Source organism: Erythrolamprus reginae, chromosome Z, assembly GCF_031021105.1.
Source record: "Erythrolamprus reginae isolate rEryReg1 chromosome Z, rEryReg1.hap1, whole genome shotgun sequence".
In the NCBI taxonomy this organism is placed as follows: domain Eukaryota; kingdom Metazoa; phylum Chordata; class Lepidosauria; order Squamata; family Dipsadidae; genus Erythrolamprus; species Erythrolamprus reginae.
Window position 1 is genome coordinate 117,739,310 of NC_091963.1, and position 27,692 is coordinate 117,767,001.

The 27,692-nt window shown below is 41.1% G+C and overlaps 1 protein-coding gene across 2 annotated transcripts in view; it reads left to right on the forward strand.

The window, feature by feature from the left end:
* The window catches only part of FBXO47 (F-box protein 47), a 38,395-nt gene extending 32,722 nt beyond the window's left edge, over positions 1-5,673 (forward strand). For both annotated transcript variants that reach the window (XM_070729870.1, XM_070729871.1), the window contains 3 exons: positions 467-609; positions 2,767-2,926; positions 5,354-5,673. In XM_070729870.1, the coding sequence (XP_070585971.1) occupies positions 467-609; positions 2,767-2,926; positions 5,354-5,457 (407 nt within the window). In that variant the 3' untranslated portion in view covers positions 5,458-5,673. The remainder of the gene's footprint in view (positions 1-466; positions 610-2,766; positions 2,927-5,353) is intronic.
* The last annotated feature ends 22,019 nt before the right edge of the window (positions 5,674-27,692 follow it).

A 27,692-nucleotide genomic window follows, 5' to 3' on the forward strand; every position in this document is an offset into this window, starting at 1 on the left:
AGGGGCGGCTTGGAGGGGGAAAGACTGCATTTTAAAAAGTAGGAGAACAACGTGCTTGCAAAGGCACTGAAACGGTGTCTTTTGAAGAAAGAAAAGGGAGGGGCGCCCCCCTTGCCTTTCTTCCTTCCTACTCACCCTTTAGCCTAGCCTTGCTTCTTCTACCCGCCCCCTTTATCTGCTCCTCCCTGCCCGCTGTTCTCCTCCCTTCTAAAGTTTGGGATTTTCCTGAAGGATTTGCACGCATTATTTGCTTTTACATTGATTCCTATGAGAAACATTGTTTCATCTTACGAACTTTTCACCTTACGAACCTCCTCCTGGAACCAATTAAGTTCGTATCATGAGGTACCACTGTATTTTCAAATGTAAGAAAATCAAAGTTAAAAGTTAAACCTGCATCTGCGAATACTATATGTGGCTGCGGTATTTATATTGTACATATAATATATTTTTTCTATTTTTATAGTAATCCCTCGCGAATGGCATCTCGAAAATTGTGCTCGTTTTCTCATTATGTGTGGGAAGAGCATCTGCTTCTCATTTATGGCTGCTAAAGCTGCGGAGGGTCGAACTAATGAATTGGCAAGGCTGGTGATATTCCAGTCATTGGTAATTAACAGATATTTCCCCCTCTCTGTGTACTATACTCTTCTCTGTGTTATGACTTATGAACGAGCCACATGCACTCAAAATAAGTGACTGTGTTGAAATGTATCTTGTACATTTCCACGAAAGAGCAATTTCTGTGAATGAGGAGAATGATAAGAAAACAATGTATAGAACCTGACTCTTTTTTTCCCTTTTCTATTTTAGTTTCTTTGCTGCACATAATTTAAACAAAAAAATTCCATTTCTAATGGGGGAGAACTATCATTTGGCCGCCCCGAGTCTGCGGAGAGGGGCGGCATACAAATCTAAATAATAAATAAATAAATAAAATAAATAAATAAATAAATGTAGAGAGAACTCTCATTTTCAATAAAAGAAATATAGTTCCAGAGCCAATAACTCTTTTGAGTGAAATAATTTTTAATCAGGATTTAAATTCTCATGTAATTTTATTTGGATCACCTCTCCCTAGTGCTCTTTAAACATGATTAAAGCCTTAAATGTATTCAGTACAATGACATATTTGATGTCTTGTTTAATTTGGCCCTTAGATACCAGTTCATTCTTAGCAATTTCAGACAATTCACTAACATTATCTAACCAAAAGAACATTTTAAAAGAGATAAATCAATATATGTCTGAAAATACTTCAAATGAATTACCTTGCTTTAGGAGTGATTCTATGGCAACATATGCATAAATGCAACTCTTATATTGCTACTTGTAGCAATGTGAATAGGGAAAACATTTTCATTAAACTTTAATTACAGCTATCCCTGAAGGAATGGGGCGTTTGGGATTTTGCCATGCGTATCTAAATTGTTGGCCTCATGTAATTAGTGGACAGGCAAGCAAGACCAGTGTAACTAACTCAAGGCATCAAATGTGTCAAAATGTCCTCATTAGCCTGCATTATATTTACCAGAGCACTGTACAGTATATTAATATTAGCATCATACATTGATATAGATTACATGGCCACCTTCGTGCTTTTTCTCAGGTTGTGAACCATGTAGGGCAGCGGTCCCCAAACTACGGCCCGCGTGCCGCATGCGGCCCGCTGAGGCCATTTATCCCGCCCGCGGGTGAGTCTATCAGCTGGGAGAAACCCCTGTGGGCTCTGAGCTCCACCCGGCTTCTCCAACTATGTCCAGGGACCATGCCAATATTCCCTCTAAGGCGTGCACCCGCGCACACACAAACAACCCTCCACTCAGTCTTTTCCAAGGCCGCACTGGGCAGCTGGACATTGTAGTTGGGGCGGGGAGCGGCAAGGAAAGTGCGGGGAAGTCTTGCATCAGTGAAGGTTTGTGTGCGGCTGCCAGCCTGCCATGTGCCGGGGGGTGGGGAGGCTGAGCACTCCGCCACGAACTTCAAAGAGGCTCAGCACCGGCCCATCCACAGCAGGTGATGTCGGGGGCGGCAGCAGCTCCCTCTCCTTCCCCACTGCCTGTGTCTATCACTGGCGCCTCCCGCCAAGGCAGGGATTGCACCCAGAGGAGGCAGTGAGTCTCTGTGCCCGCTCGATGAGGCACCTCCGCATCTGAAGCTGGAGCGACAGTGGTGAGAATGTCCCCCTTGATCTCATCTCACCCGAGGTAAAAGAAGGCCTGCCGAAAGCTGAGCCAGGCACAACACACACACATACACGCACACCCCCGCCTCCTCCTCCTCTTTGAGTTGCCGGCTCCCATTTTCTGAATGGGGATTGAATGGGAGCCCTGGGTTGGAGGGTAGAGGCTTGTCGGGTGAGTCCTCCGTGGGGAGAAAAGAGGGAGGGTGAAAGAGGGAAAAGAGAGAGAGAAGTGGAGAAAAAGAAAGAAAAGGGAAAAAGAAGGGGAAAAGGGGAGGGAAAGAAGTGGAGAGGAAGGAGGGAGGGAACGAAGGAAGGGGGAGAAAGAGAGGGAGGGAGAAAGGGAGGGAGGGAAGAAGAGAGATAGCAAGAGAGAGAGTGAGAAAGAGAGAGCAAGGGAGAAAGAAAGCAAGAGAGAGAGAAAAGGAAAGAGAGAGAGAGAGAGAGAGCAAACAATACAGTGTACCATCTAATTATCCATGAATAAAATGCGGTATTTTGTTAGTAATCAATCACCAAAAAAGTTGGGGGTTTTTTTAAATCATCAAGTACATTTCACTTTTTTCAAATTTCTGTTCTACTAGGTATGCGAGAAGGACTTCTATCACATGAACTGGCCTGTAAAAATTATATACGAAGTCTGTAACGCTTTTCACACATCAAGTGAAAAGAATCATTTCTTGCAAAGCATAGAAAACTATTTTGCGGAATTTATCATGGATTCTCTGCAGTTAGTGATAATAAGTAAGAAATCCAATTATACTACTTACCTTACTATAACGTCACCTTAATCTTTATTACCTGAATCTTCTAATCCAGTGTTGGCAAACCTTTTTTTTCCTCGGATGCCAAAAAAGCATGGGCACACATGCCCAAGTGCCCATTCCCATAATTCAATGCCTGGGGAGGGTGAAAACAGCTTTCCCCGCCTCCCTGAGGTCCTCTGGAGGCTGTAAATGGCTTGTTTTCCAACTTCTGGTGGGTCCAGTAGGCTCATGTTTCGTCCTCCCCAGACTCCAAAGGCTTCCCTGGACCCAGAGGAGGGTAAAAACACCTTCCCCCATCCCCCCGGGGCCTCTCTGGAAGCCAAAAATGCCCCCCAGAGCCTCTGTGTGAGCCAAAAATCAGCTGGCCAGCACAAATATGTACTTGGAACTGAACTAGGACAATGGCTCATGTGCCAACAAATATGGCTCCGCATGCCACGGGTGCCACAGGTTCACCATCACTGTTCTAAGCTATGTGTGCACGCACGCATGCGCGTGTACTGTACACACATACCAGTCAATTATGTAACAATAAATATAATTACATTTCACTTTTAGGAAAAATAGATTTATGGGTAAAGAGGTTGGGATTAAAACCAAACTGAAAGACGGTTCAATTCTTTACTACCCAAACCTGGGTAAATTGTCCAAAATAGGGTAAAAGTTATTTTTCCTTGGATAACAGTACATAATGAATGTCAACTGAATGTCAACAGGGACATTTAAACTGTCCTGAGATATTTTATCTACACTGAGTAAAAAGGACTTTCAGATAAGTAGTTTGGGATACTGACAGAAAATGTTTGGGGAGCACTGGTTTAATTTTCTCCATGTACATTGTGATTCTGTCAAAAAAACAACCTTATACCATAAGAAAGAGGCTGCTATCTGAGCCAATAGCCTAGTTCATCTCAAATTTTCATAATATACACTGCTCAAAATAAAGGGGGGGGGACAACACAATATAACTCCAAGTAAATCAAACTTCTGTGAAATCAAACTGTCCACTTAGGAAGCAACACTGATGGACAATCAATTTCACATGCTGTTGTGCACATTCATCTTTGTACAGAACAAAGTATTCAAGGAGAATATTTCATTCATTCCGATCTAGAATGTGTTATTTGAGTGTTGCCTTTATTTTTTTGAGCAGTATATATTCACATCCTTTGGCCATAGTTCAATTACTAAAATGCTTTGCCTTTGATCTGTGCAGTTTCCTTCTAGGACACATTTTCTTTCTTATATTTTCTTTTTAAAGTATATGTAAAACTGCGCTGAGCAATATGCATAATTTAGAATTCCAGTGAGAATATAACATTAGATCTGGATTTCTGGAAATGTCATTCAGTATTTCCCTTTTTTTTTTTTAAAAAGACTTTATATATTTTTAGGTTTAAGAGCAGGTGGTTAGAGTGCAGTACTGCAGGCTACTTCTGCTGACTGCTATCTGCCAGCAGTTTGGCAGTCTGAGTCTCACCAGCTCAAGCCTTCCATCCTTCCAAAGTCGGTAAGGTGAGGACCAGATTGTGGAGGCAATATGCTGACTCTACAAACTGCTTAGAGGGACTGTAAAAGAACTATGAAGCGATGGAGGACAGAAGGAAAAGGGGGGACGTGATCGAAACATTTAAATATGTTAAAGGGTTAAATAAGGTTCAGGAGGGAAGTGTTTTTAATAGGAAAGTGAACACAAGAACAAGGGGACACAATCTGAAGTTAGTTGGGGGAAAGATCAAAAGCAACGTGAGAAAATATTATTTCACTGAAAGAGTAGTAGATCCTTGGAACAAACTTCCAGCAGACGTGGTTGGTAAATCCACATTTAAACATGCTGGGATAAACATAAAATACAGGAAATTGTATAAACATAAAATACAGGAAATTGTATAAGGGCAGACTAGATGGACCATGAGGTCTTTTTCTGCCGTCAGTCTTCTATGTTTCTATGTTTCTATATATGAGTCTAAGTGCTATTGCTATTGTTTTATTTCTGACTAATTCTGATGAACATTCATGTGGTTGAAGTATAATATAAATATATATTTTTCTACATCTAATATTAGAAAATTTAGAAATGAAAAATAAAATGACTACTCACAAGTTACTATGAGCATATGAACTATTGCATGGGTATATAACAAATGTTACATATTTAAAATAAATACTGTATAGCCAACGTAGTCTAAACAAATAGAATCAGCATAACTCATATATGACAAGCCATTCATACATAAAGTAAAAGTTCTCTTGAGTCAAACATGACTCCTGGTAATTTATTGATGAAATATATTTGATGAAATAAAATTTTATCATTTTGGCATTTTACAAGCTAAGCAACATCTTTATGTGAAATAAAAATGTTTATTGTTTAACCTGTTTTTTTAATTATTATTTTACTTAGGAGATCTCGAGGAGGACGACAACAGTTATTCACAACTTTTTCATCTGATCAATGCACAAACAAATTTTCATAAACAAATCCTTTATTTAGCCATGGATATATAATATTTTTTTCTATGAATTGCTTGTTTTTTTGTTATTATGCTTAGGAGAGCCCGATGAAGAAGACACCAGGTTTAAAATCTTTTTCATTTGATCAATGCACAAGCAAATTTTCATAAAGAAATCCTTTATTTAGCCATGAATTAAAAGATATAAATTTTTTTTTGCTATGAATTTGGAGAAAACAACCAAAAATAAAACAATTTACTTTTCTTGTTATCTTTTTTGTCTCCATGTGTGACTGCAAGCATTCTGATCTGCTTTCTAAATATACATTTCATTGGGCTTGATCAATTATATTACAATATCAAGATTTGTTTATTATCAATTTTTCACATTTGCGGAGGTAAGTACTTTAACACATAAACACACAAGTCATACAAACAAGAAAGGATATGCAGAGACTGAGGCAGAATATGTAATCCAATTCTGATAAAGAAAGCAATAATCTATGTGCTGGTGAATCAGAAACCAAAGAATGTCGCTTGGCGGGACCCAGGGGAAGAGCCTTCTCTGTGGCGGTCCCGGCCCTCTGGAACCAACTCCCCCCAAAGATTAGAATTGCCCCCACCCTCCTTGCCTTTCGTAAGCTGCTTAAAACCCACCTCTGCCGTCAGGCATGGGGGAATTGAGACCCTATTCCCCCTAGGCCTTTACAATTCTATGCATGGTATGTATGTATGTATGTTTGGTTTTTTCATATTAATGGGCTTTTAATTATTTCTAACATCAGACTACTATTGTACACTGCTTTATTGTTGCTGTTAACCACCCCGAGTCCCCGGAGAGGGGCGGCGTACAAATCCAATAGATAAATAAATAATGCAAACCATTAAAATAGTCAGATCCTGTTTAGCTGGAAGGTGGAAAAACTGCCCGTGTGATTATTTGCATTTGGCTGCTAGGCTAGTGTACCTACTAAGCCATTCTTTCCTAATTGTGCATCCTCTTGCTGTGGAGGTTTTGTGTACAATACAGAAATTGTAGCTAGCAATGGGCTTTGTAATTCATTATACATATTTGGACAGTATTAGGATGGGGAAAGCTGCCAGAATTTTTAGATTCTATACAATATCAGATGGGGCCTGCAAAAATCCACATAGCCACTGGAGTGCAGCAAGGCATTACTGCATTATTTAAAATCTCTTTGCTACCTTGTAGTGGTTCTCTGGATTTCTGCCAGTACATAGTTATGTTTCCACACAAAAATGATCGGCTTCAAACAAACTAAACAACTGTAACTTCTAGTTGTTCATCACTTCAGAGGATTTCCTTTGAGCAGCCCTCTTGCAAAGTTTATCTCCCTTTGTACCGTAAAAACAGGTTTATAATAATTTTGACAGTTCTTTGGAAGTAACATACTCATTTGTGTCAAGAAAGGAGGAACTGTTTTAAACCATTTTTAAGCTCTAGATTTATTAAATGAAGAAGCATAAAGACCTTGTTCAGTTCTGTTCAGGTTATGTCTAATTCCCACAGAACCCTGTTGTCAATTGCTTAAGGCTCAGTATATAATCTCAGTAAATTTTTGTTTATTTAAATATAGATAATCCTCAACTTATGACCATAACTGAGCCCAAAATTTATGTTGCTAAATGAGACATTAAGTGCCCAGTTTTATAACTTTTCATACCACAGTTGTTAAATGAACTACTCCAGTTGTGAAGTTCGTAACTTGGTTGTTAAGTGACTCTGGATTCCCCGTTGACTTTTAAAGTAACTCATTCAGGATCTTAAAAGGTAAAGGCTTTACTGATCAGCAGTATGTTGACATTTCTTGTAATACCTTTGTGTCAGACAGATAATATTCAAGTCACTCTAAGGCAGTGATGGCGAACCTTTTTTTCCTTGGGTGCCGAAAGTGCGTGAGTATGCACTATTGCACATGTGTGAGTGCCCACGCCCATAATTCAATGCCTGGGGAGGGCGAAAACATCTTCCCTCATCCCCCGGAAGCCCTCTGGAGGCCAGAAATGGCCTGTTTCCCAACTTCTGTTGGGCCCAGTAGGCTCATATTTCACCCTCCCCAGGCTACAAAGGCTTCCCTGGATCCAGGGGAGGGTAAAAACGCCCTCCCCCATCCCCAGAGGTTCTCTGGAAGCCAAAAACGCCCTCCCAGAGCCTCTGTGCAAGCCAAAATTCAGCTGGTTGGCACGCACATGCACATTGGAACTAGGCTAGGGCAATGGTTTGCCTGTCAGGAGATATAGCTCCATGTGCCACATGTGATTCCCGTGCCATAAGTTCGCCATCACTGCTCTAAGGGAAGAACATCAAAGAACATCACAGGATATCTGGGAAGGCAAATGGTTGCCTTTCCTTGTCAGGATTCACAAAATAAAGTCACATACATAACCCCAGGATACTGCAACCATCATAAATATGAACCAGTTGCCAAGCATCCAGAATGATCATGGGGGTACTACAATGGCCATATGTGTGAAAAATGGTCATAAGTCACTCTTTCCAATGCAATTGCAACTTTGAATGATCACTAAATGAACTGTTGTGAGTCGAGGACTACCGGTATTTCTTTTAAAGCATTTGTGTAGTTTCTCATGTTATCCTAATCTCTGGGCACCTTCCAACCAGAATCGGTTGTTTTGGTCCTCTGTACACAGTGTTGTAGCCTTAGGTGAGTAACAGATAGCCAACCACATGAAAAGTGCTACAGCAAAGTTTGTGAATAGTTCCGGCAGTCTAAAGTGTTCTCTATAGTCTCTACGATAAGTCACTTCTTTACTTAAATATTTCAAGAATATTTTTTTAAAAACAATAACCTTACCCTGGTTGCTTACAAGAACAACATCTAACAGGGTAAACAACATAAAATAGTATAATAGTCCATAATAAAATTTATAAACAACAGCAATTAAAACAAATGGGTAATCAATGCTAAAATAAAAATAAACTGCAGTTAAACCCCAGAAAAAGCTAATAACAGCAAATTAGAGGAAAGCTAACAAAAATGTACAGTGCAGTTTTATGATTTATTTATTTTATTTATTTATTCTTTGTCCAATATACAATACATATGGAAAGAAATAGACATTAAGTAGTATATATAGGGATAGTAAGTAAAAAAGAAGAGGAGTGGATGAGAGGGAGAGAATATATAGGATATATGAGAAAAGGAAAGGTAATTGGACAGGGGACGTTAGGCACATCAGTGCACTTATTATATTAACTTATTATATTAACTTATTATATTAACTTATGAGTCTTAAGAGTTTTGACTTTTGGTGATTATTATTGATTAGTAATGAAACAAAACAAAACATATCTCTCTTTTTTTCCTAGCAAGGATAATAGTGTGAAATACTGTAAGTTCTTTTAAAGCCAACCTGCTTGATTATCTTTTTAAAACCATCATGGTAGTACTTTTGTGGATATGTATGTCATGGTCACTGATTTCTAGGACTTGAGCATATGCTGTCTGAGATAGTTCTGGATTTGTTCGATATTCTGACTATAGTACTTTAGAATAAAAGAAAATGGAATAGAATAGAATAACAGGGTTGGAATGGACCTTGGAGGCTTCCAGTCCAACTCCCTGCTTAGGCAGGGAACCCTAGACCAGTAATGGTGAACCTATGGCACGGGTGCCACAGGTAGCACGCAGAGCCACATCTGCTGACACGCGAGCCATTGTCCTAGCTCAGCTCCAACATGCCTGTGTGTGCCGGCCAGTTGATTTTTGGCTCACACAGAGGCTCTAGGAGGGTATTTTTGGGATACAAGGAGCCTCTTGGGGGTGGGAGAGGGCATTTTTACACTCCCCCAGCTCCAGGGAAGCCTTTGGAGCCTATGGAGGGCAAAACACAAGCCTACTGGGTCCACCAGAAGTTGGGAAACAGGCCATTTCCGGCCTGTAAGCTGTTTTCGCCCTCCCCAGGCATTGAATTATGGGTGTGGGCACTCGGGCATGTGTGATAGCATGTGCGCATGCTCTTTGGGCACTTGACGAAAAAAAGGTTCGCCATCACTGTCCTGTACCACTTCAGACAAATGGTTGTCCAACATCATTTTTAAAACTTCCATTGTTGGAACATTCAGAACTTCTGGAGGCAAGCTGTTCCACTGATCAATTGTTCCAACTATCAGGAAATTTCTCCTGAGTTCTAAGTTGCTTCTCTTATTGTTTAGTTTCCACCCATTGCTTCTTGTTGTACCCTCAGGTTCTTTGGAGAATTGGTTGACTCCCTCTTCTTTGTGGTAAGCCCTGAGGTATTGGAACATTGCTAACATGTCTCCCCTGGTCCTTCTCTTTACTAGACCAGCCATGCCCAGTTCCTGCAACTCTTCTTTATATGTTTTAACTTCCAGTTCCTTAATCATCTTTGTTATTCTTCTCTGCACTCTTTCTAGAGCAGGGCTGTCAAACTTGCGGGCCGTGGGCCGGATGCATCATGTGTTGGCCATGCTCATTTTAGCAAAAGGGAGAAAAGTCCCAAAATGTCATGTGACGCACACAAGTTTGATACTTCTGCTCTAGAGCCTCAACGTTTTTTACATTGTGGCGACCAAAACTGCATGCAGTATTCCAAATGTGGCCTTACCAAGGCATTATAAAGTACAATGGTACCTCTACTTATGAACGCCTCTACTTAAGAACCTTTCTAGATAAGAACTGGGTGTTCAAGATTTTTTTTCTTAAGAACCATTTTCTACTTAAGAACCCAAGCCCGGAAAAAAAATTTCCAGGAAATTTGAGAGCAGCACAAAGGCCCAGCTAGTTTCCTGCCACTCCCCCTTTAATCCCGGACATCTCAGGCTTTTCTGGGCTGACAGAGGAGCCTTTCGGTGGTGCTTAAGGAGGCTTTGGCAGTCCAGAGCAAACAAAGCATTTTCCTTTCTCTGGGAATAAATCTCTTCCAACGCCCAGATAAAAGTATTTTCCTTTCTCTGGGTGCTGTCTCAGAGTCTCTCTTTTTTTTAAGCCTTAAAGTTTTGGATTTTTTTGGATTCCCCTCACCTCACCTTCTTCCTTCAGCAGCGACTGTCCTTCTCCTCTTCTTCCTCCTCCTCTTCCCACCCAAATTCCGAGCTTTTATTTCTTTCCTAATGGGTTTGCACGCATTATTTGCTTTTACATTGATTCCTATGGGAAAAATTGCTTCTACTTAAGAACGTTTCTACTTATCTACTGATCACAGAACGCATTAAGTTCTTAAGTAGAGGTACCACCGTATATAAAATTTTAATTGAAGCTGTCACTAAAACAGAACTACTGTTTGATCAAATTATAAAGATAGGGTTAAACATCATTACATCCATTATTGAGAAAATGTGTCCTTTTTTCTGTTAAAAGCTTCCATTAATAAAAGAACATGTACTGTGTTCCCTCGATTTTTGCAGGTGCGAACTTCACGAATAGCCTATACTAGTTTTTCAAAAAATATTAATTAAAAAATACTTCATGGGTTTTTTTCTATACCACGGTTTTTCCCACCCAATGACATCATATTGCTAAATGTTAATAAATAATTATGTTTATAAATATCAGGATCGCTAAGTGTCTTATTCAATGGTGAGTGCCAGTAATAATGGTGAGTAACTGGTTGTTAAGGGAATGGGAAATGGTAATTTAGGGGTTTAAAGTGTTAAGGGATGGCTTGTGATACTGTTCATAGCCAAAAATTGTGTATTTACTTCCGCATTTCTATTTTGCGGAAAATCAACTTTTGCGGGTTGTCTCGGAAAGCATCCCCCGCGAAAATCGAGGGAACACTTTATATATTATTCTGACTTTGAATTACTGGTTAGTCTACATTTGTTTACATGCTTTAATGAAGCAAAACTATTCAAGGATTGAATATAACAATACATTTCAAGATCAATTTATCTTTAGCAAGAGAGGGGTGGCATACAAATCTAATAAATAAACAAAAACAAACAAATAAATACACATACGCAGAGATACAATATACTGTAAATCTAAGATGATATTGCTATTTATGAATTCATCTCATTAAACAAAGAGTTTAGATTGTTTTTAAGTGTATTATTCGTGTTTGATGAAGACACAGTGTCAGGTGGAACTGCATAGAAAATGCAAAGATATTAAGTTACATAAATCAAAAAGAAGAATTCAAAGCAAGGATCTAGCTATAATAAAGCCGTCAGCAAGACAATCCCAAGGGGCAGTGAGGCCATCCCAGAAAAAACATTGAAGCAAAACATTGAAACTCCAGGTCATGTTCAGCAGAGCAAAGAAAGATGCCCACAAGTGCAGCGCCTTGGACTTACTACTGAAATGTTAAATTTCAGTAGTAAGTAATGCATAAACCTTCGTTCATGCATTATCCCCTCCGAAAAGGAGCTTCAGGTCCAAAGGTCTGTGTGTCATTTGGGGTGGGGGCAGAGGTGTGGAGGTAAGGAAGGAAGGCTTTAGGCCCTAGGAAATGATCCTTCCTGTGTCTGGCTTGACTCAGCTCAGGCCAGAAAAGAGCAAAAGGCAGTGGGAACGCCTTCTGTGCACTTGCCAGGGTTGCACACATTGGCACAACATTACAAAAAAGGCCTTGGGAGTCTGCCAGTCCATTCAGCACTGTAACTCTCTGCAAACAGAATGGATATTTGATGTGATGAGAAAATTGGACAAAACAAAATTGAATTTGGAAATGGGCTGAGTTCAGGTGCAGGCGACACAAAAAGCAAAGGGGCAGGAAAAAAATCCTTCTCTTAATCCCTTTCCCTCATGTACCCAGGGCAGATCTGCTTTTAAGGCGGTGTTTCTCAAACAGTGGGGTGGGCCCCATGGGGGTTGGGTGCAGAGAAATGCCAGGGGGGCGCATGACCCAGGAAACATGGTTTTTTTGTCGCAGGGATTAGGGGTTTTTTGCACTGAACAATAGCAGAGTAAAAGATATGAAGGGCAGATTACAAACCTTTAAGAAACGCCATGGAAAAAATAGTTAACGGGAGTGGGGGGGAAAGGAGGAGAGAGATAGAGGTAATGTAAAGACAATGAAATAAATGTAAGTCTCCTGAAAGCTAAGACGAGGAAATATGACAAAACGTATGTAGTGCTTGGCTTCACTGTGATTATGGTGGGAGACCATGAAAAACCGGTATGTTTACTATGTCTAAAAATGTTGGCAGAGGACAGCATGAAGCTAAATAAATTAAGGCATCACTTAAACATTTTATACCTCAATCACGCTGATAAGCTCACATTAGAGAACCACCTATCAGCTGTGGTGAGGGGGGCGTTTGCCCAGGTTCGCCTGGTGCACCAGTTGCGGCCCTATTTGGACCGGGAGTCACTGCTCACAGTCACTCATGCCCTCATCACCTCGAGGTTCGACTACTGTAACGCTCTCTACATGGGGCTACCTTTGAAGAGTGTTCGGAAACTTCAGATCGTGCAAAATGCAGCTGCGAGAGCTATCATGGGCTTACCTAGGTATGCCCATGTCACACCAACACTCCGCAGTCTGCAATGGTGCCGATCAGTTCTCGGTCACAATTCAAAGTGTTGGTCATGACCTATAAAGCCCTTCATGGCATCGGGCCAGAATATCTCCAAGACCGCCTTCTGCTGCATGAATCCCAGCGACCAGTTAGGTCCCACAGAGTTGGCCTTCTCCGGGTCTCGTCGACTAAACAATGTCGTCTGGCGGGACCCAGGGGAAGAGCCTTCTCTGTGGTGGCCCCGACCCTCTGGAACCCCTAGAGATTAGAACTGGCCCACCCTGCTTGCCTTTCGTAAACTTCTTAAAATCCACCACTGCCACCAGGCATGGAGGAACTGAGATATCTCCCCCGGGCCTATACAGTTTATGCATGGTATGTTTGTGTGTATGTTTCTTTTTAATAAGGGGTTTTTAGTGATTTTTTTAATTACTAGATTTGTTATACATTGTACTGTTACTGTTGTTAGCCGCCGCGAGTATACGGAGAGGGTGTGTTGGTGTGACATGGGCATACAAATCTAAATAATAATAATAATAATAATAATAATAATAATAATAAGAATAAGAAGAAGAAGAAGAAGAAGAAGAAGAACAACAACAATAACAACAACAACAACAACAACAACAATAAACCACTTTATTTTTTTCAGCAAAAACATGTTGAATATTGCAAACATTCATTCCGGCGGAGATTTGGGGTGGCGCAAATTGTTTATTTATTTTATTTATTTATGTATTTATTAGATTTGTATGCCGCCCCTCTCCGTAGACTCGGGGTGGCTAACAACAATAATGAACAGCATATAACAAATCTAATGTTAAAATAATTAAAAACCCTTATTTAAAAGCAAACATACACACAAACATACCATGCATAAATTGTACAGGCCTGGAGGGAAGGAATAGTTCAGTTCCCCCATGCCTGATGACAGAGGTGGGTTTTAAGGAGCTTACGAAAGGCAAGGAGGGTGGGGCAATTCTAATCTCTGGAGGGAGCTGGTTCCAGAGGGTTGGGGCCGCCACATAGAAGGCTCTTCCCCTGGTTTAGTCGACGGGACCTGGAGAAGGCCAACTCTGTGGGACCTAACCGGTCGCTGGGATTCGTGTGGCAGAAGGTGGTCCTGGAGATATTCTGGTCCGATGCCATGAAGGGCTTTATAGGTCATAACCAACACTTTGAATTGTGACCGGCAACTGATCGGCAACCAATGCAGACTGCAGTGTTGGTGTGACATGGGCATATTTAGGGAAGCCCATGATTGCTCTTGCAGCTGCATTCTGCACGATCTGAAGTTTCCGAACACTCTTCAAAGGCAGCCCCATGTAGAGAGCATTACAGTAGTCGAGTTTACTTCTTCCTAGGAAGGGTGTAACAGAAAATAATTGAGAAACACTTTTTTAAGGGAATGGATAGAATTCCCAAGGCCTTCAATTCTCTACCTATTTCAACCCTTTAGTGGTTTTCTGGTGCCAGTGTTTGCTTTTAATTTGTCCTCTATTATTGCCTTAAATGGTAGGGATGATACAGCAATTGTCCCCGCCCTTCAACTCTATAAAGTCTATCTCTCTCACTAGCTACTTTTACAGGGGCAAACGGGCATTTTTCTCCTGTGGTTTGAACAAAGTTGCTTGTTGGAATAATTGACGGAAGGCAAAATGAAAGAGGGGCAGAGGGTATGCTGAGAGTTAGAGATTTTAACTATAAATTCTCAGTATGAATACACGAACATTTTAATTAATCAAAAATGCATGGGACGATAAGTATTTGAGTAAGTCTAACAGGTTAGGGTTATATATATTTGTGTTAATTTCTTCTTTTGGTATGGAATTAAAATAATTGGCTAAATTGACAGTCAGTCCATCACTAAACTGACAATTGGGTTTCACAAACATTAAAATACAACAAGAGTCTAATGCCCTGATTTGCATGGATAAAGGAAAAGGTTAATCATTTAAAATCCACAAAGAAGAAAATTACAGAACAAGGAATGCACTTCTTGTATATTCTTGCTATACAAGAATATAATGACAGTCAGGAATCTGGAAGCATCTTTTCTGATTAACAAATCATTAAAAGTTCTAATTTCTAATTTATATGCATCTGATGAAGTCAGCTGCAGCCTGTGAAAGAAAACAGAATTCTTCCCCTACAATGTGTTCTTGGTTGGTACCTAGCCATAGAAAATTGCTACACTTAGCAGGGAGCATAAAGAAGGTCAGGGTGTAAGCTAAAGAGAATAAAGTTAATCATCAGTTGTGCTGTGCAAGCTGAGCCATTAGCTCATTCAGGATAATCCCTAGCTTTTGAATCTCATGAAGAATTGTCAATGAAAAAAAATGAAAGAAGAGAGAAACCAGCATCATCCCAGAGATAACCAGTGGTGTTACTGAACACTTAAAAATCTAACACATGAATAAAGTTTGGGGAAAGCACAAGATTCCAGGCATGGGTTTACCATACACTCATGGAGAAATAATAAGCTATTATCTTGGAACTGCTAAGAGAGCAGCCAGTAACTTTAAAACATTACATGCTGTTGAGTGGTATTGACACAGCCTTTCCTTTATCAAAATGAATTATTTATTTTATTTTGTTTTTATTTTTTATTTATTTTTTTTGTCCAATACACAATGAGGGTTTTAGTGGGTATAGTAGTAAAATACATGATGAAGGTTATAGAGGAAATACTCAAAGTAAAATATATCTAAGAAATAATAGAAAAGAAGATATAGTAATACAACATATCAATGAAAGAATAGAAGAAGAGATATAGGAGTAGAAGAAAGGTATAGGAGATATAGGAGAGCAATAGGACAGGGGACGGAAGGCACTTTATTAATTTTTTATCCCACCTTTATTACTTTATAAGTTAACTCATGGCAGCAAACATATGTTCCTCCTCCCACCTATTTTCCCTACAAGAACCCTGTGAAGTGGGCTGGGCCAAGAATGACTGACACAGTCATCCAGCAGACTAGGCTAGCTAGGTGGCACTAGAACTGAAAGTCTCCTGGTTTCTAGGTCAGCACTTTAATCATTTCACCAAACTGACTCTCCCCAAAATGAACATTCGGTTTGCAGAAAGAATCCATTCAAATTTTGGTCTGGCCCATTTCTGTGCCGTGGAATATGAATAGGATGCTAATTAGATTTTTCCTAATTAGCAGCCAATACTAATTTCCAATTGAGAATTATGAGTTCTCAGTCAAAAAGGGGAAGAGTGTTTGTAGACTTTTAGAAATTTAGGTCTCAGTATTTCCTACCACTGGGCATCCTAACTAGGACTGAAGGGAAATACAGTGGTACCTCTACTTACGAACTTAATTCATTCCATGGCCAGGTTCTTAAGTAGAAAAGTTTGTAAGAAGTAGCAATTTTTCCCATAGGAATCAATGTAAAAGCAAATAATGCGTGCAATTGGGGAAACCACAGGGAGGATGGAGGCCCTGTTTCCTCCCAGGAGATTCCTAGAGAGGCCCCATGGAGGCTTCTCCCTGCCTTTTCCAGCCGTGCTTCCTCCCAGAAGATTCCTAGAGAGGCCCCACAGAAGCTTCTCCCTGCCTTTTCCGGCCCTGTTTCCACCCAGGAGATTCCTAGAGAGGCCCCATGGAGGCTTCTCCCCACATTTTCTGGACCTGTTTCCTCCCAGGAGATTCCTAGAGAGGCCCAATGGAGGCTTCTCCCAACCTTTTCTGGCCCTGTTTCTTCCCAGGAGATTCCTAGAGAGGCCCCACAGAGGCTTCTCCCTGCCTTTTCCACTTACAGTTTCGGAGGCTCGGGTTTGTAAGTGGAAAAAGGTTCTTGAGAAGAGGGGAAAAAATCTTGAACACCTAGTTCTTATCAGAAAAGTTTGTAAGCAGAGGCTTTTGTAGGTAGAGGTACCACCGTAATCCAACAATATCTGAAAAGAAACAGGTTTCTCACCCCCAACCAGAATTTTAGAAGTCTTTGGCATCATTCTGGAATGTTTTCTTTTATATTCATGGTCTGGGAGGAAAAATAAAATATCTAGCTCCATTTTCGCTGGCAGAGGTACTGAGGCTGGTTCTTCACTGTTTTCAGGGCAGCTCCTTAGGGCAGATCTACTGTAAACACCCCACAGGCCGGATCCAGCCCACAGGCGTTGGGTTTGACACCCTTACATTAGAATCTTTTTGTTGAGTTTCCCTACTAGTTCTCAATTTCTTTTTGCTTTGAAGATCAAAATTCACAAATTAAAAGTATTACTAGTATTTTGACCAGTAATATTTTATGTATTTAAAACAGAGGTCCCTAATTCACAGAGAGCAGCCTCCTACTGGGCTGTGGCCTATGCAGAAACAGGCCTTGACTCGCACAAGCAGGGGTCCGACATGCAGAAGCATGCAGCTCAACTTACGCAACTTGTGCGTGTGTGTGCGTGCATGCGTGTGTGTGCGTGCACGTTGGGGACCACTAATTTAAAATACAGAAGCAACAACACTTGGAAGTATGTACACTTTGGAAGATTCTTTTCTAACTACCATAATTTGGCAAAAATTCTAGATAAATGTGTTAGTAGAAATCACTGTATCTAAGGTGGCAGAGAAAACACTATGAATTCCGTTCTTGTCATGCTGTTAGCACATGATGGTGACTACATGATTTGTTCATTATAAGTCTACGAAGTAGCAAAGTTCTCGCTCCTATGGTTGTTATGAGTCATGAATTTCACATCTGCTATTCAAATGAATTGCTGTATAAATTTGACTAAATAAATAAATAAACTTAATGCCTGGTTCACACTCAGTGTCAAAACCAAGAGGAACAGAATATATATGCCGTTCTATGCTGTGCCTCCCAAATTAGCCACATATAGCTTAACATGTTTGCCTGGTTCATTTTGTGTGCAAGGACAACAGCTGGATTCCAGCACCTACTGAGCCACAAACTATCTAACCTAATATAAAGCCTGCTCTATAAAACACATTGTGCAAAACCAATCCATGAATTGAGAGCCTTTCCCCACTTGCATTTGGCTGCAATGAGATGTCTCCTGCCACCTTTACTCCGCTGAGTCTCCATAGTATAGGCATCATGTTGCCTCAATCCATTAGCAAGACAGTGTAGTTGTCCTTAGCTACCTAATGTTAATCTCCTGTTTTTACTCTTAAACTATCAGCAACCAATGGCAGTTCCTGTGTTCTTGGCATCCAATCAAGTGGTCCAAAACATGCCTTCTTTCTTTATTTTCTTTTATTAATTGGATTTGTATGCCATCCCTCTCCGAGGACTCGGGGCGGCTCACAACATAGCAAACAATATACAATGTGCAAATCTAAAAATCCAATTAATTTTACTAGAAAAACTGTACTATCATTTAAAATCATTCATTCCCATTCACATTGCAGAACATACTACATTTGTCGGCCAGGGGGCAAGGGTCTAATAGCCCCAACCCTGGTGGCATAGATAGGTCTTTAAGTTTTTACAAAGGCGAGGAGAGTGGGGGCAGTGTTACTCTCCAGAGGGAGCTGATTCCAGAGGGCCGGGGGCCCCACAGAGAAAGCTCTTCCCCTAGGCCTCACCAAATGGCATTGTCTAATTGTCTAGTATTTGTTCAAAATACTAACCTCAATGGGCTTTCAGAATTATCTGGACAATGACACACTTACAGGAGGAGCATGATAGTGTAGCTTGAGGAAGTTATTAAAACATGCCATCTCTCCAAGCCCACCCCACCCCCCCACCCCCGTAAATGAGACTCGTGTCAGGATTTCCCATCAACTAGCAATATCCAGAATGGGAAAGGACAATATTCAATTGGTAGCAAACCAAAACAGAGGCAACATGAGAGAGTAAAAATGAGGACAGCCAATGTTGTAGATATTTTTGACAATTTAATAAGAAAAGATAGCAACCATACTTACATTGGCAGAAAATGTGGCAGGAGGCAAAGGCCTTTATTCTGTTTACAAAGGTTTGTTGTCATTTTAGTGGAGTTACAAATATTTTCATAAACAGTTTAGATGAGGGAATAAAAGGGAAACACATCAAATTTGCAAACAACACCAAACTGATAGGAATAGCCAAGAACATAATCTCAAGATACAGAAGGATCTTGATAGATTTGAATTCTGGGTCCCATCTAACAAAACGAAATTCAATGTAGACGAAAAATAAAATTTTACACCTAGGCAAGAAAAAAACAGATGTAGAGTAGGTAAAACCTGGCTCAATAGTAGTAACTATGAGAAGGATCTTGGAGCCCTAGTGGACAGTCACTTACATATGAGCCAGCAGTGTGCAACAGCTGCCAAAAAAGCCAATGTAATCCTAGACTGCATTAACAGAGACAGAATCAAAGTGTTAGTGCCGCTTTATAATGTCTTGGCAAGACTATGCTTGAAATACTGCATCCAATATATAAAAGGTTTTGAGACTCTGGAAAGAGTGCAGAAAGGAGGAACAAAAATAATTATGGGCCTGGAGCTAAAGCATATGAAGAAAAGTTACAGGAATTGGGTATGAGTAGTCTAGTGAAAAGAGCAAGTATGAGTGACATGATAACAGAGTTACAATATTTAAGGGGCTGCCACAAAAAAAAGAGGGAGTTCTCTTATTCTCCAAAGCCTCGGAAGGCAAGATGGATGGAAACTAATCATGGAGAGAAGCAATGTAGAATTAAGGAGAAATTTTGTAAGTGAGAACGATTAGCTTGCCTTCAGAAGTTGGAGGTCCTTCATTATTGAAGGGTTTTAAGAAGAGATTGGACAGCCATTTATCTGAAATACTATAGGGCAGTGATGGCGAACCTCTGGCATGGATGCCACAGTTGGTATGTGGAGCCATATTTGTTGGCACACGAGCCATTGTCCTAGTTCGGCTCCAAGTACATATTTTTGCCGGCCAGCTGATTTTTGGTTCACACAGAGGCTCAGGGGGGGGGGCATTTTTGGCTTCCAGAGAGGCCCCAGGGGAATGGGGGAAGGTGTTTTTACCCTCTCCCGGCTCCAGGGAAGCCTTTGGAGTCTGCGAAGGGCAAAACATGAGCCTACCAGACCCACCAGAAGTTGGGAAACAAGCCATTTATAGCCTCGAGGGTCTTTGGGAGGTGGGGGAAGCTGTTTTCACCCTCCCCAGGCATTGAATTATGAGTGTGGGCACTCGCGCATGCGTGATAGCGTGTGCCCATGTTTTTTGGCACCCGAGAAAAAAAAGTTCACCGTCACTGGTATACGGTCTCCTCCTTGAGCAAGTACTAGACAACCTCCAAGGTCCCTCCCACCTCCATTATTCTGTTCTGCCTCTGTTAGCCCAGCACTTGAGAAGTTGGAATTGCAGTCTCTAATAGTGTTTCACAATTATTTTCTATTACCCCCATCACCCAGGAAGAAGTAAACATTTCACGCCCCGCCCCCTCTGTTGCGACGATTGTTTGCAACATTCAGCACGTTTCTGCTGGAAAAAAATCAACCGCCTCATCAGCATGATTGGGGTGTAATGTGTTTAGGTGACGCTTTAATTCATTTGGCTTCATGCTGTCCACTGCCCCAACATTTTTAGATACAGTAAATAAAACGCTCTTTCTTCATCTCCCACCATAGTCGCACTGAAGCCAAACTCTAACTCTACGCTTCGTCATATTTCATATCTTAGCTTTTGGGAGGCTTATGTTTGTCACATTATCTCTGTCTCCTCCTTTCTTTTCATACCTGTTAAATATTTTTCCATGGTGTATCATAAGGGTTTGTGAGTCAGGTTACAAGCGGTGTGCCACAAGGGTCTGTTCTGGGTTCTATTCTTTTTAATATGTTTGTGAGTGACATAGGGGAAGGTTTGGTAGGGAAGGTTTGCCTATTTGCCGATGACTCTAAAGTGTGCAATAGGGTTGATATTCCTGGAGGCGTCTGTAATATGGTAAATGATTTAGTTTTACTAGATAAATGGTCAAAGCAATGGAAACTGCAGTTTAATGTTTCCAAATTGAAATAATGCACTTGGGGAAAAGGAATCCTCAATCTGAGTATTGTATCGGCAGTTCTGTGCTAGCAAATACTTCAGAAGAAAAGGATTTAGGGGTAGTGATTTCTGACAGTCTCAAAATGGGTGAACAGTGCAGTCAGGCGGTAGGGAAAGCAAGTAGGATGCTTGGCTGCATAGCTAGAGGTATAACAAGCAGGAAGAGGGAGATTATGATCCCGCTATATAGAATGCTGGTGAGACCACATTTGGAATACTGTGTTCAGTTCTGGAGACCTCACCTACAAAAAGATATTGACAAAATTGAACGGGTCCAAAGACGGGCTACAAGAATGGTGGAAGGTCTTAAGCATAAAACGTATCAGGAAAGACTTAATGAACTCAATCTGTATAGTCTGGAGGACAGAAGGAAAAGGGGGGACATGATCGAAACATTTAAATATATTAAAGGGTTAAATAAGGTCCAGGAGGGAAGTGTTTTTAATAGGAAAGTGAACACAAGGACAAGGGGACACAATCTGAAGTTAGTTGGGGGAAAGATCAAAAGCAACATGAGAAAATATTATTTTACTGAAAGAGTAGTAGATGCTTGGAACAAACTTCCAGCAGACGTGGTAGATAAATCCACAGTAACTGAATTTAAACATGCCTGGGATAAACATATATCCATCCTAAGATAAAACACAGGAAATAGTATAAGGGCAGACTAGATGGACCATGAGGTCTTTTTCTGCCGTCAGACTTCTATGTTTCTATGATAGCACTTCATATTTCTTACTGTGTGCTTTGTGCTATTGTTTGGTACACCCCTCACTACTCCCTGCGGCAAAAAAAGCATGTTCCCCAGGGTCATACACCCTCCCTGGCATTGCTCTGCAACCCCCCCTGGTAGGGGCACCCCACTATTTGAGAAACACTGCTCTAATAGGAAAGGTGCATAAGTCTTTCCTTTTTTTTAAGTAACTGAAGCATTGAGCCTTGCACTAGATGGAGAAATGTCTGCAATGAAGGGATTATGCAAAATCTCTAATAAGAACTCGAAGGTTGTTTTCTAAGTTATTCAAAAGGCTATGCTTAAAGCAATATTAAAGAAATGTTCACAACATTTAAAATCCCCCTAAATGTATTTTGTGTGTAGGTGGGAAGAAGACAACTGTTAGGTTCCCTTCCCCCTTATTTTTTCACATTAAACTACATCTTATCCCATATAGTTTGATACAAATGGGAAACTGCCTATTTAGATTCTAATATCAACAGGCAGAATTATTCTATAGTGGGGGGGGGGGGCAAAAAACAGAAGATAAAGGGTTTTTTTTCAGAACATCTCTTTTTTGTCCCCGGTATCAAGTAGGAATAGCAAAAAATGAAAATTAAAAAATTGTGGAAATACTCTTTCTAGCAGTTGAAAGGGAGAATGACTGTCATTGGTGGCATTCTTTCCCAATGACCCTAAAAAAAAACAATATTTCTTAAACTTGGCAGTTTTAAGATGTACGGACTTGCTAGGGAATTCTGGGAGTTGCAATTCATATATCTTCAAATTGCCAAAGCTGAGAAACACTAAAATAAAATTTTAATTATATACAATTTCACATAGGAAGTTCATTTTTTAAAAAATCTATTTTTCCCCTGTGACTAGTTTCCTTTCTTCATATAGGAAATATAACTAACATTTGTTTACAAAGGAAATTGGTTTACTTACAGTATTACAAAATTACATAAATTTTATAGTTTGATCACAAAAGTGAAAATTACTAATATGCTAGTTTGCTTTTTTATTCCTCTGCGGTGACATATTTAGCATAATGATATTAGTAGAGAAAATAACCCATTATAAACCAATTATTTTCTGGAAAGTTTTCTCGAAAGTACCTGAGGGTACAACAAGAAGCAATGGGTGGAAATTAAATGAGAGAAGCAACTTAGAACTAAAGAGAAATTTCCTGACAGTTAGAACAATTGATCAGTGGAACAGGTTGCCTCCAGAAGTTGTGAATGCTCCAACACTGGACTTTTTAAGAAGACTTGGATAAACATTTGTCTGAAGTAGTGTAGGGTTTCCTGCCTAAGGAGGGGGTTGAACTAGAAGACTTCCAAGGCCCCTTCCAACTCTGTTATTATTTATTATTATATTATTATTTTAAAAGGCAAGGAAAAAATCCATGCTGATCTGTAGAATGAGACTGCATTTTCAGCTATGCCCCAATCTTCCACACAGATAAATATGACATTTTGAAAATATGGTATAATTACTAGATAGCATTTCCTTTCCTTGCATTTCCCCAGCAAACTATTCTGCAGCTACACCTGAAAATTCTGTACAAAGTTGCCTTTTGTCTTGAGAAGTATATTACTGTTTAGCATGGCAAACATTAAATGTAATTCAGAAGGCACATCAGTCTTCTTGCTCTCTCAACCCCTTTCTCTGCAATCTGATGCTTTCAGAATCCTGCATTTTAGAACTTAAAATCTGTATATACATAGTGTTGTGGTTAGCTCTGGCCCAGCTCCTGCCCCAAGGAATGTGGAGGTGGAGGTGGGGGAGACATCCACATGCCGCAGGCCTGTTTTGCTCCCAGTAGAATCTGCCGACGAAGCCTCCTCTGACCAAGGAAGCGTGAGTGACAGGGAAGAGGGGAGTTTGGCAGACAGCCCAGGAGATCAGTCATCTGTATCATCCCTGGATTCTGAACAAGAATTAATGACACATCCACGCATGCGTAGAGTGATGCATAGGAGACAACAACTGAAAGATTATTACAAGAGAAAATGAGGCCACCTGTGGTCGGGTGGGGCTGCTGTAATTAGTGCTACAGATAAAAGTGCAGCCTGGCGTTTTAGCCTCATGGCAGTTTATCTGATTGTTTCATCAAGATCGTGGTTTTTACTGTTCAGGATTGTGTGTGTGTGGACTCTCTGGACTTTAGAATTGGACTCAATTTCCCAGTTATTGGGTGAGCAATTGGACTGCATTTAACCTGTGCCTGGTGTGTACCAGAAAATCCCTTTGACATTTAAAAAGGAAGCTGTTTGTTTTTCTGTTTATAAAAACTTTTGGGTTTTCCATTTATTGTGTGGTGTGTGTCTTCCTGGACTAATTACCCTGTAATTGTGGGCGGTTGAGACATGCCGGCAGAACACATAGATATGCAAAACACAACTTTTTTTCTTTAAAAAGCAGACTCTTTCCCTCCACTGTCTTAGGATCATTTCATTATAATTCTCATTCTTTGCTTTCCTCCATTTCATTTTCCTTGCCTCTTGTTCTTCCCATGCATTCCCAACTCAGTCTTAGGATATAGCTTCAGCATTTATCTAAATCATTCTTCTCTTTGTCAGGGAGTTTTGCAAGGGTTAACTTTTTCCCAGAATGCTCTGGAAGACCATGCTGCTGAGATGTAAACATGGAAATAATCCACAGCCGCTGCTCCTGTCTGGAGAAAATTTACATTTAAAAACAAAGGGAATGAAGCAAGACAGAGAAAGGAAAATAGAAAAATATGTATAGAAATGCAAAAAAATATGACTTATTAAAGAATATCAAGCCTTCAGTCATTTGTTAAAGGCAAGCACCCTTCCCCCTCAAATTCTTAAACCTGTAAATCCTGAAAGACATTGTCTAACCTTTGTTCCTTCTTTTGTTCTAAAACTAGGACAATTGTAAACAAGCATTCTGAAATCCTTAAAAAGGGTGATTTTTAGACCTTACTGTTCATATCAAAGCGAAGTATTGTTTAAAAAACACATTTTGCTCAGCATGCATGATCCATCTTGAAGAAGACATATTTTTAAAATCATATTGTTAACACTTAAGTTAACCATCCCGCTCTCTTATCGCAAACATAAAAGAAAAATCCAATGCCAACTTTAAACCCCAGCTAAGTTATGAATCAAACTGAGAATTCCCACCTGCAACATTGCTGCAACAACTGCATTAAATAGGGAGGGGGGGGAAAACCTGCTTCCTGGCTTGGCTGTCCTTCAAAGGCTGTTGGTGGCAGTAGAATTGTGGCCGGACATGTTACAGCATGTAGATGATATATGATAAAACGACCAGCCCTATAATGGCGAAAAACATGAGAATGAATATGTCCAGCATGATGATGGAGAGAAGCAAGAGCAGCAGTAGCCGTGCTGGAATCGGAGTCTGGGATGGGCAGGCGCGAGTGATGTAGTGATGCTGCAGTAAAGAAGAAAAATGAAAAAAGGGAGGGATTTGCAGACCAAAGGAGCACAAACAGAGCCACTCTTCAAAAGGGCAAAAAGCCGATTCCCGATGAAGCAGATCCAATTCTACAGGAGAAAATGGGATGTAGGGAGAATTTTAACAGTGGCTTCTACAAAGGGTGATGTAGTGAAATGCAGATTTTGTAAAAATGCATATTCATAGCCACAATCTGGATAAAGTCTAGCATACGAGAATGTGGCAGAATTCAAGAACTGTTTTGTGTCCCCTTATGATTTTTACTCGGTTTCTGCTGCACCAGAGACTGCCTAACTAGATGAAGAGAATCAGATCATATTCTGCTGAAGACCAGCAAGGATTCTCCCTGACAATGGAGGAATTTACCATGTTTAGTCTGTGGAAGATATCCTGTAACATCAGAATATCACCTTAAGTCCAGGATTGGAATTTCTAGAAATTTCTTTGCCACTGTCTGATTGTCTGCAATTCAGATCTGCTAACCCCATGTCAACATTATAATACATGTGAGAAATATAGCTGCCTGGGTGTCAAGTTAATTAAGAAATTGAGGATTGATGATGGCTTTGTTTCTTTTCTAACTCCATCATTATTAATGTTTCTCTATTTGCTTGTCTACCAAGTACAGACTGGCAGAGGCATAGTGTCAAGGCCACGTGAAGTGCTTTCTTAGACTACACTTGGAATACTGCATCGAGTTTTGATTACCACAATATCAAAATGTTGAGTCTTCAGAATGGGTGCACAGAAATGCAACAATGATGATTAAAGGGTTGGAGGCTAAAGTATATGATGAACTCTTGCCAAAAGTGTGCAGAAATTCCTTGCTTTGTGGGGAAAGCCAGTTAAATCAAATATTGCTGTAGATTTCTGTACACAGACCTTGCTCTATGCTCTTGCTTTAAATGTAATATGGGCTGGAGTCCATCTATTCCCAAGGCAATTTTATTTCACCAGAAATTGTAGGGCTTGAAGCTCATTGTAGCAAAATCTGATTATCATTCCTTTAACTTGAGGAAGAGGACAGTAGAATGAACTGCAACCTGGAATCGAGAATCCTGGGGCTCCTGTAACCTGTAACCTGGGGAAATCAGATCTAGGTTTCCCCAGAGATATGCCAAGATATCTCTAAGAATAAATTGGAATTTTGTTGAAGTATTTGCCTTGGACTCTGATTTAAAGCAGTGTTTCCCAACCTTTTTTGAGCCGCGGCACATTATTCATGTTTTCAAAATTCTGGGGAACACTGAAGGGGGGGGGCGGGGGGGCTAAAGAAAAGTTTGGACAAAAAAAATATCTCTTCCTCCATTTCACTCTATTTCTCCCTCCCTCTTTCTCTCTCTTCCTTCCTTCCCTTCTTTCTCTCCATCCCTCTTTCTTTCTTTCTCTTTTTTGCTCTTTCTCTCCCTCCTTCCCTCCCTCTGTCTTTCCCTCTCCCTCCTTCCCCCCTTTCTTTCTCTCTCTCTCTTGCTTTCTTTCCCTCTTTCTCTTGCTTTCTTTCTCTCATTCTCTCCCCTCCTTTCTCTCTCTCTCTCTTTCTCTCTCGTTCACCACGCCAGCAACAGAGAGAAAAAGAAAGAGCGAGAGAGAGCTGGAGAGAGAGTGGAGTGCGCAGCAGCCATCAGCCTCCTCGCGATCCCAGACGTCCCCAGCGCCCGGCCTCGCGCCGCCTCCTGTTAGCCCAGCCGAAAGCCACACAGTCCCGGACTCCCGGATCGCTCGCTTCTCCGGCCAGCGCGGCGCTTTCCTGGGCAGATGGCTTTGCTGACCGGAGAACCGAGCGATCCGGGAGTCCGGGACTGTGTGGCTTTGCGCCATGAAGAGAAAATGGCAGCAGGGAAAAATCGACCGTTTTCTCTTCATGGTGCAAAGCCACACAGTCTCGGACTCCCGGATTGCTCGCCCCAAGGCAGGAGGCGGCGGCGGAGGAGAGTGGGCGGATCGGGCGGGCAATGGGGCAGGGCGGAGAAGCCAGGGGCGCGTTTGGCCGGAGGCACCGTGGGGAGGCAGGGGCAGGGAGGTGCGGCAGTAGGTGCCTCCGGCCAAACGCGCCCCTGGCTTCTCCGCCCTGCCCCATTGCCTGCCCGATCCACCCACTCTCCTCCGCCGCCTCTCGCCGCAGCACACCTGACGTTGTCTCGCCGCGGCACACCGGTTGGGAAACGCTGATTTAAAGGATTGAGGCCTTCGAGAGTGGGCGGCATACAAATTTAAACAAACAAACAGGTTTAGATGTTAGTTGGAACGCTGACCACCTGCCTCGGCATGGCCTGAGTGCTATTATCTGCCATTGAGGCAAAAACTAAGAGATCTTAGAATGACCACCTTCGTTGAATAGTCCTGAGTGCAGGACTCAAAATGGCCACTGCAACCTATTGCTGGGCAAAATATTGTTCAAAATGGCCACCGCTGTTGCCGGGCAAGATCTTCCAATAATATGGCCGCCACTACTGCCTGGCATCTGTCAGTTATACATAGTAATTGGCCTGATCAGAGCCACTAATGCTGTCAAAATGGTCTGGAATAGGCAGAGGAGCAGCTAAGGTGAATTGCGCCCATGCAACCACTAAGCTCTAACTGGTGAGTATGGTGGCTTCTAGAAGGATGCAGCCAGAGCATTCATGCAGACTATGGCAGCTAGCCATGCAAGTAACAAGCTCCTGCGACTTGAAGC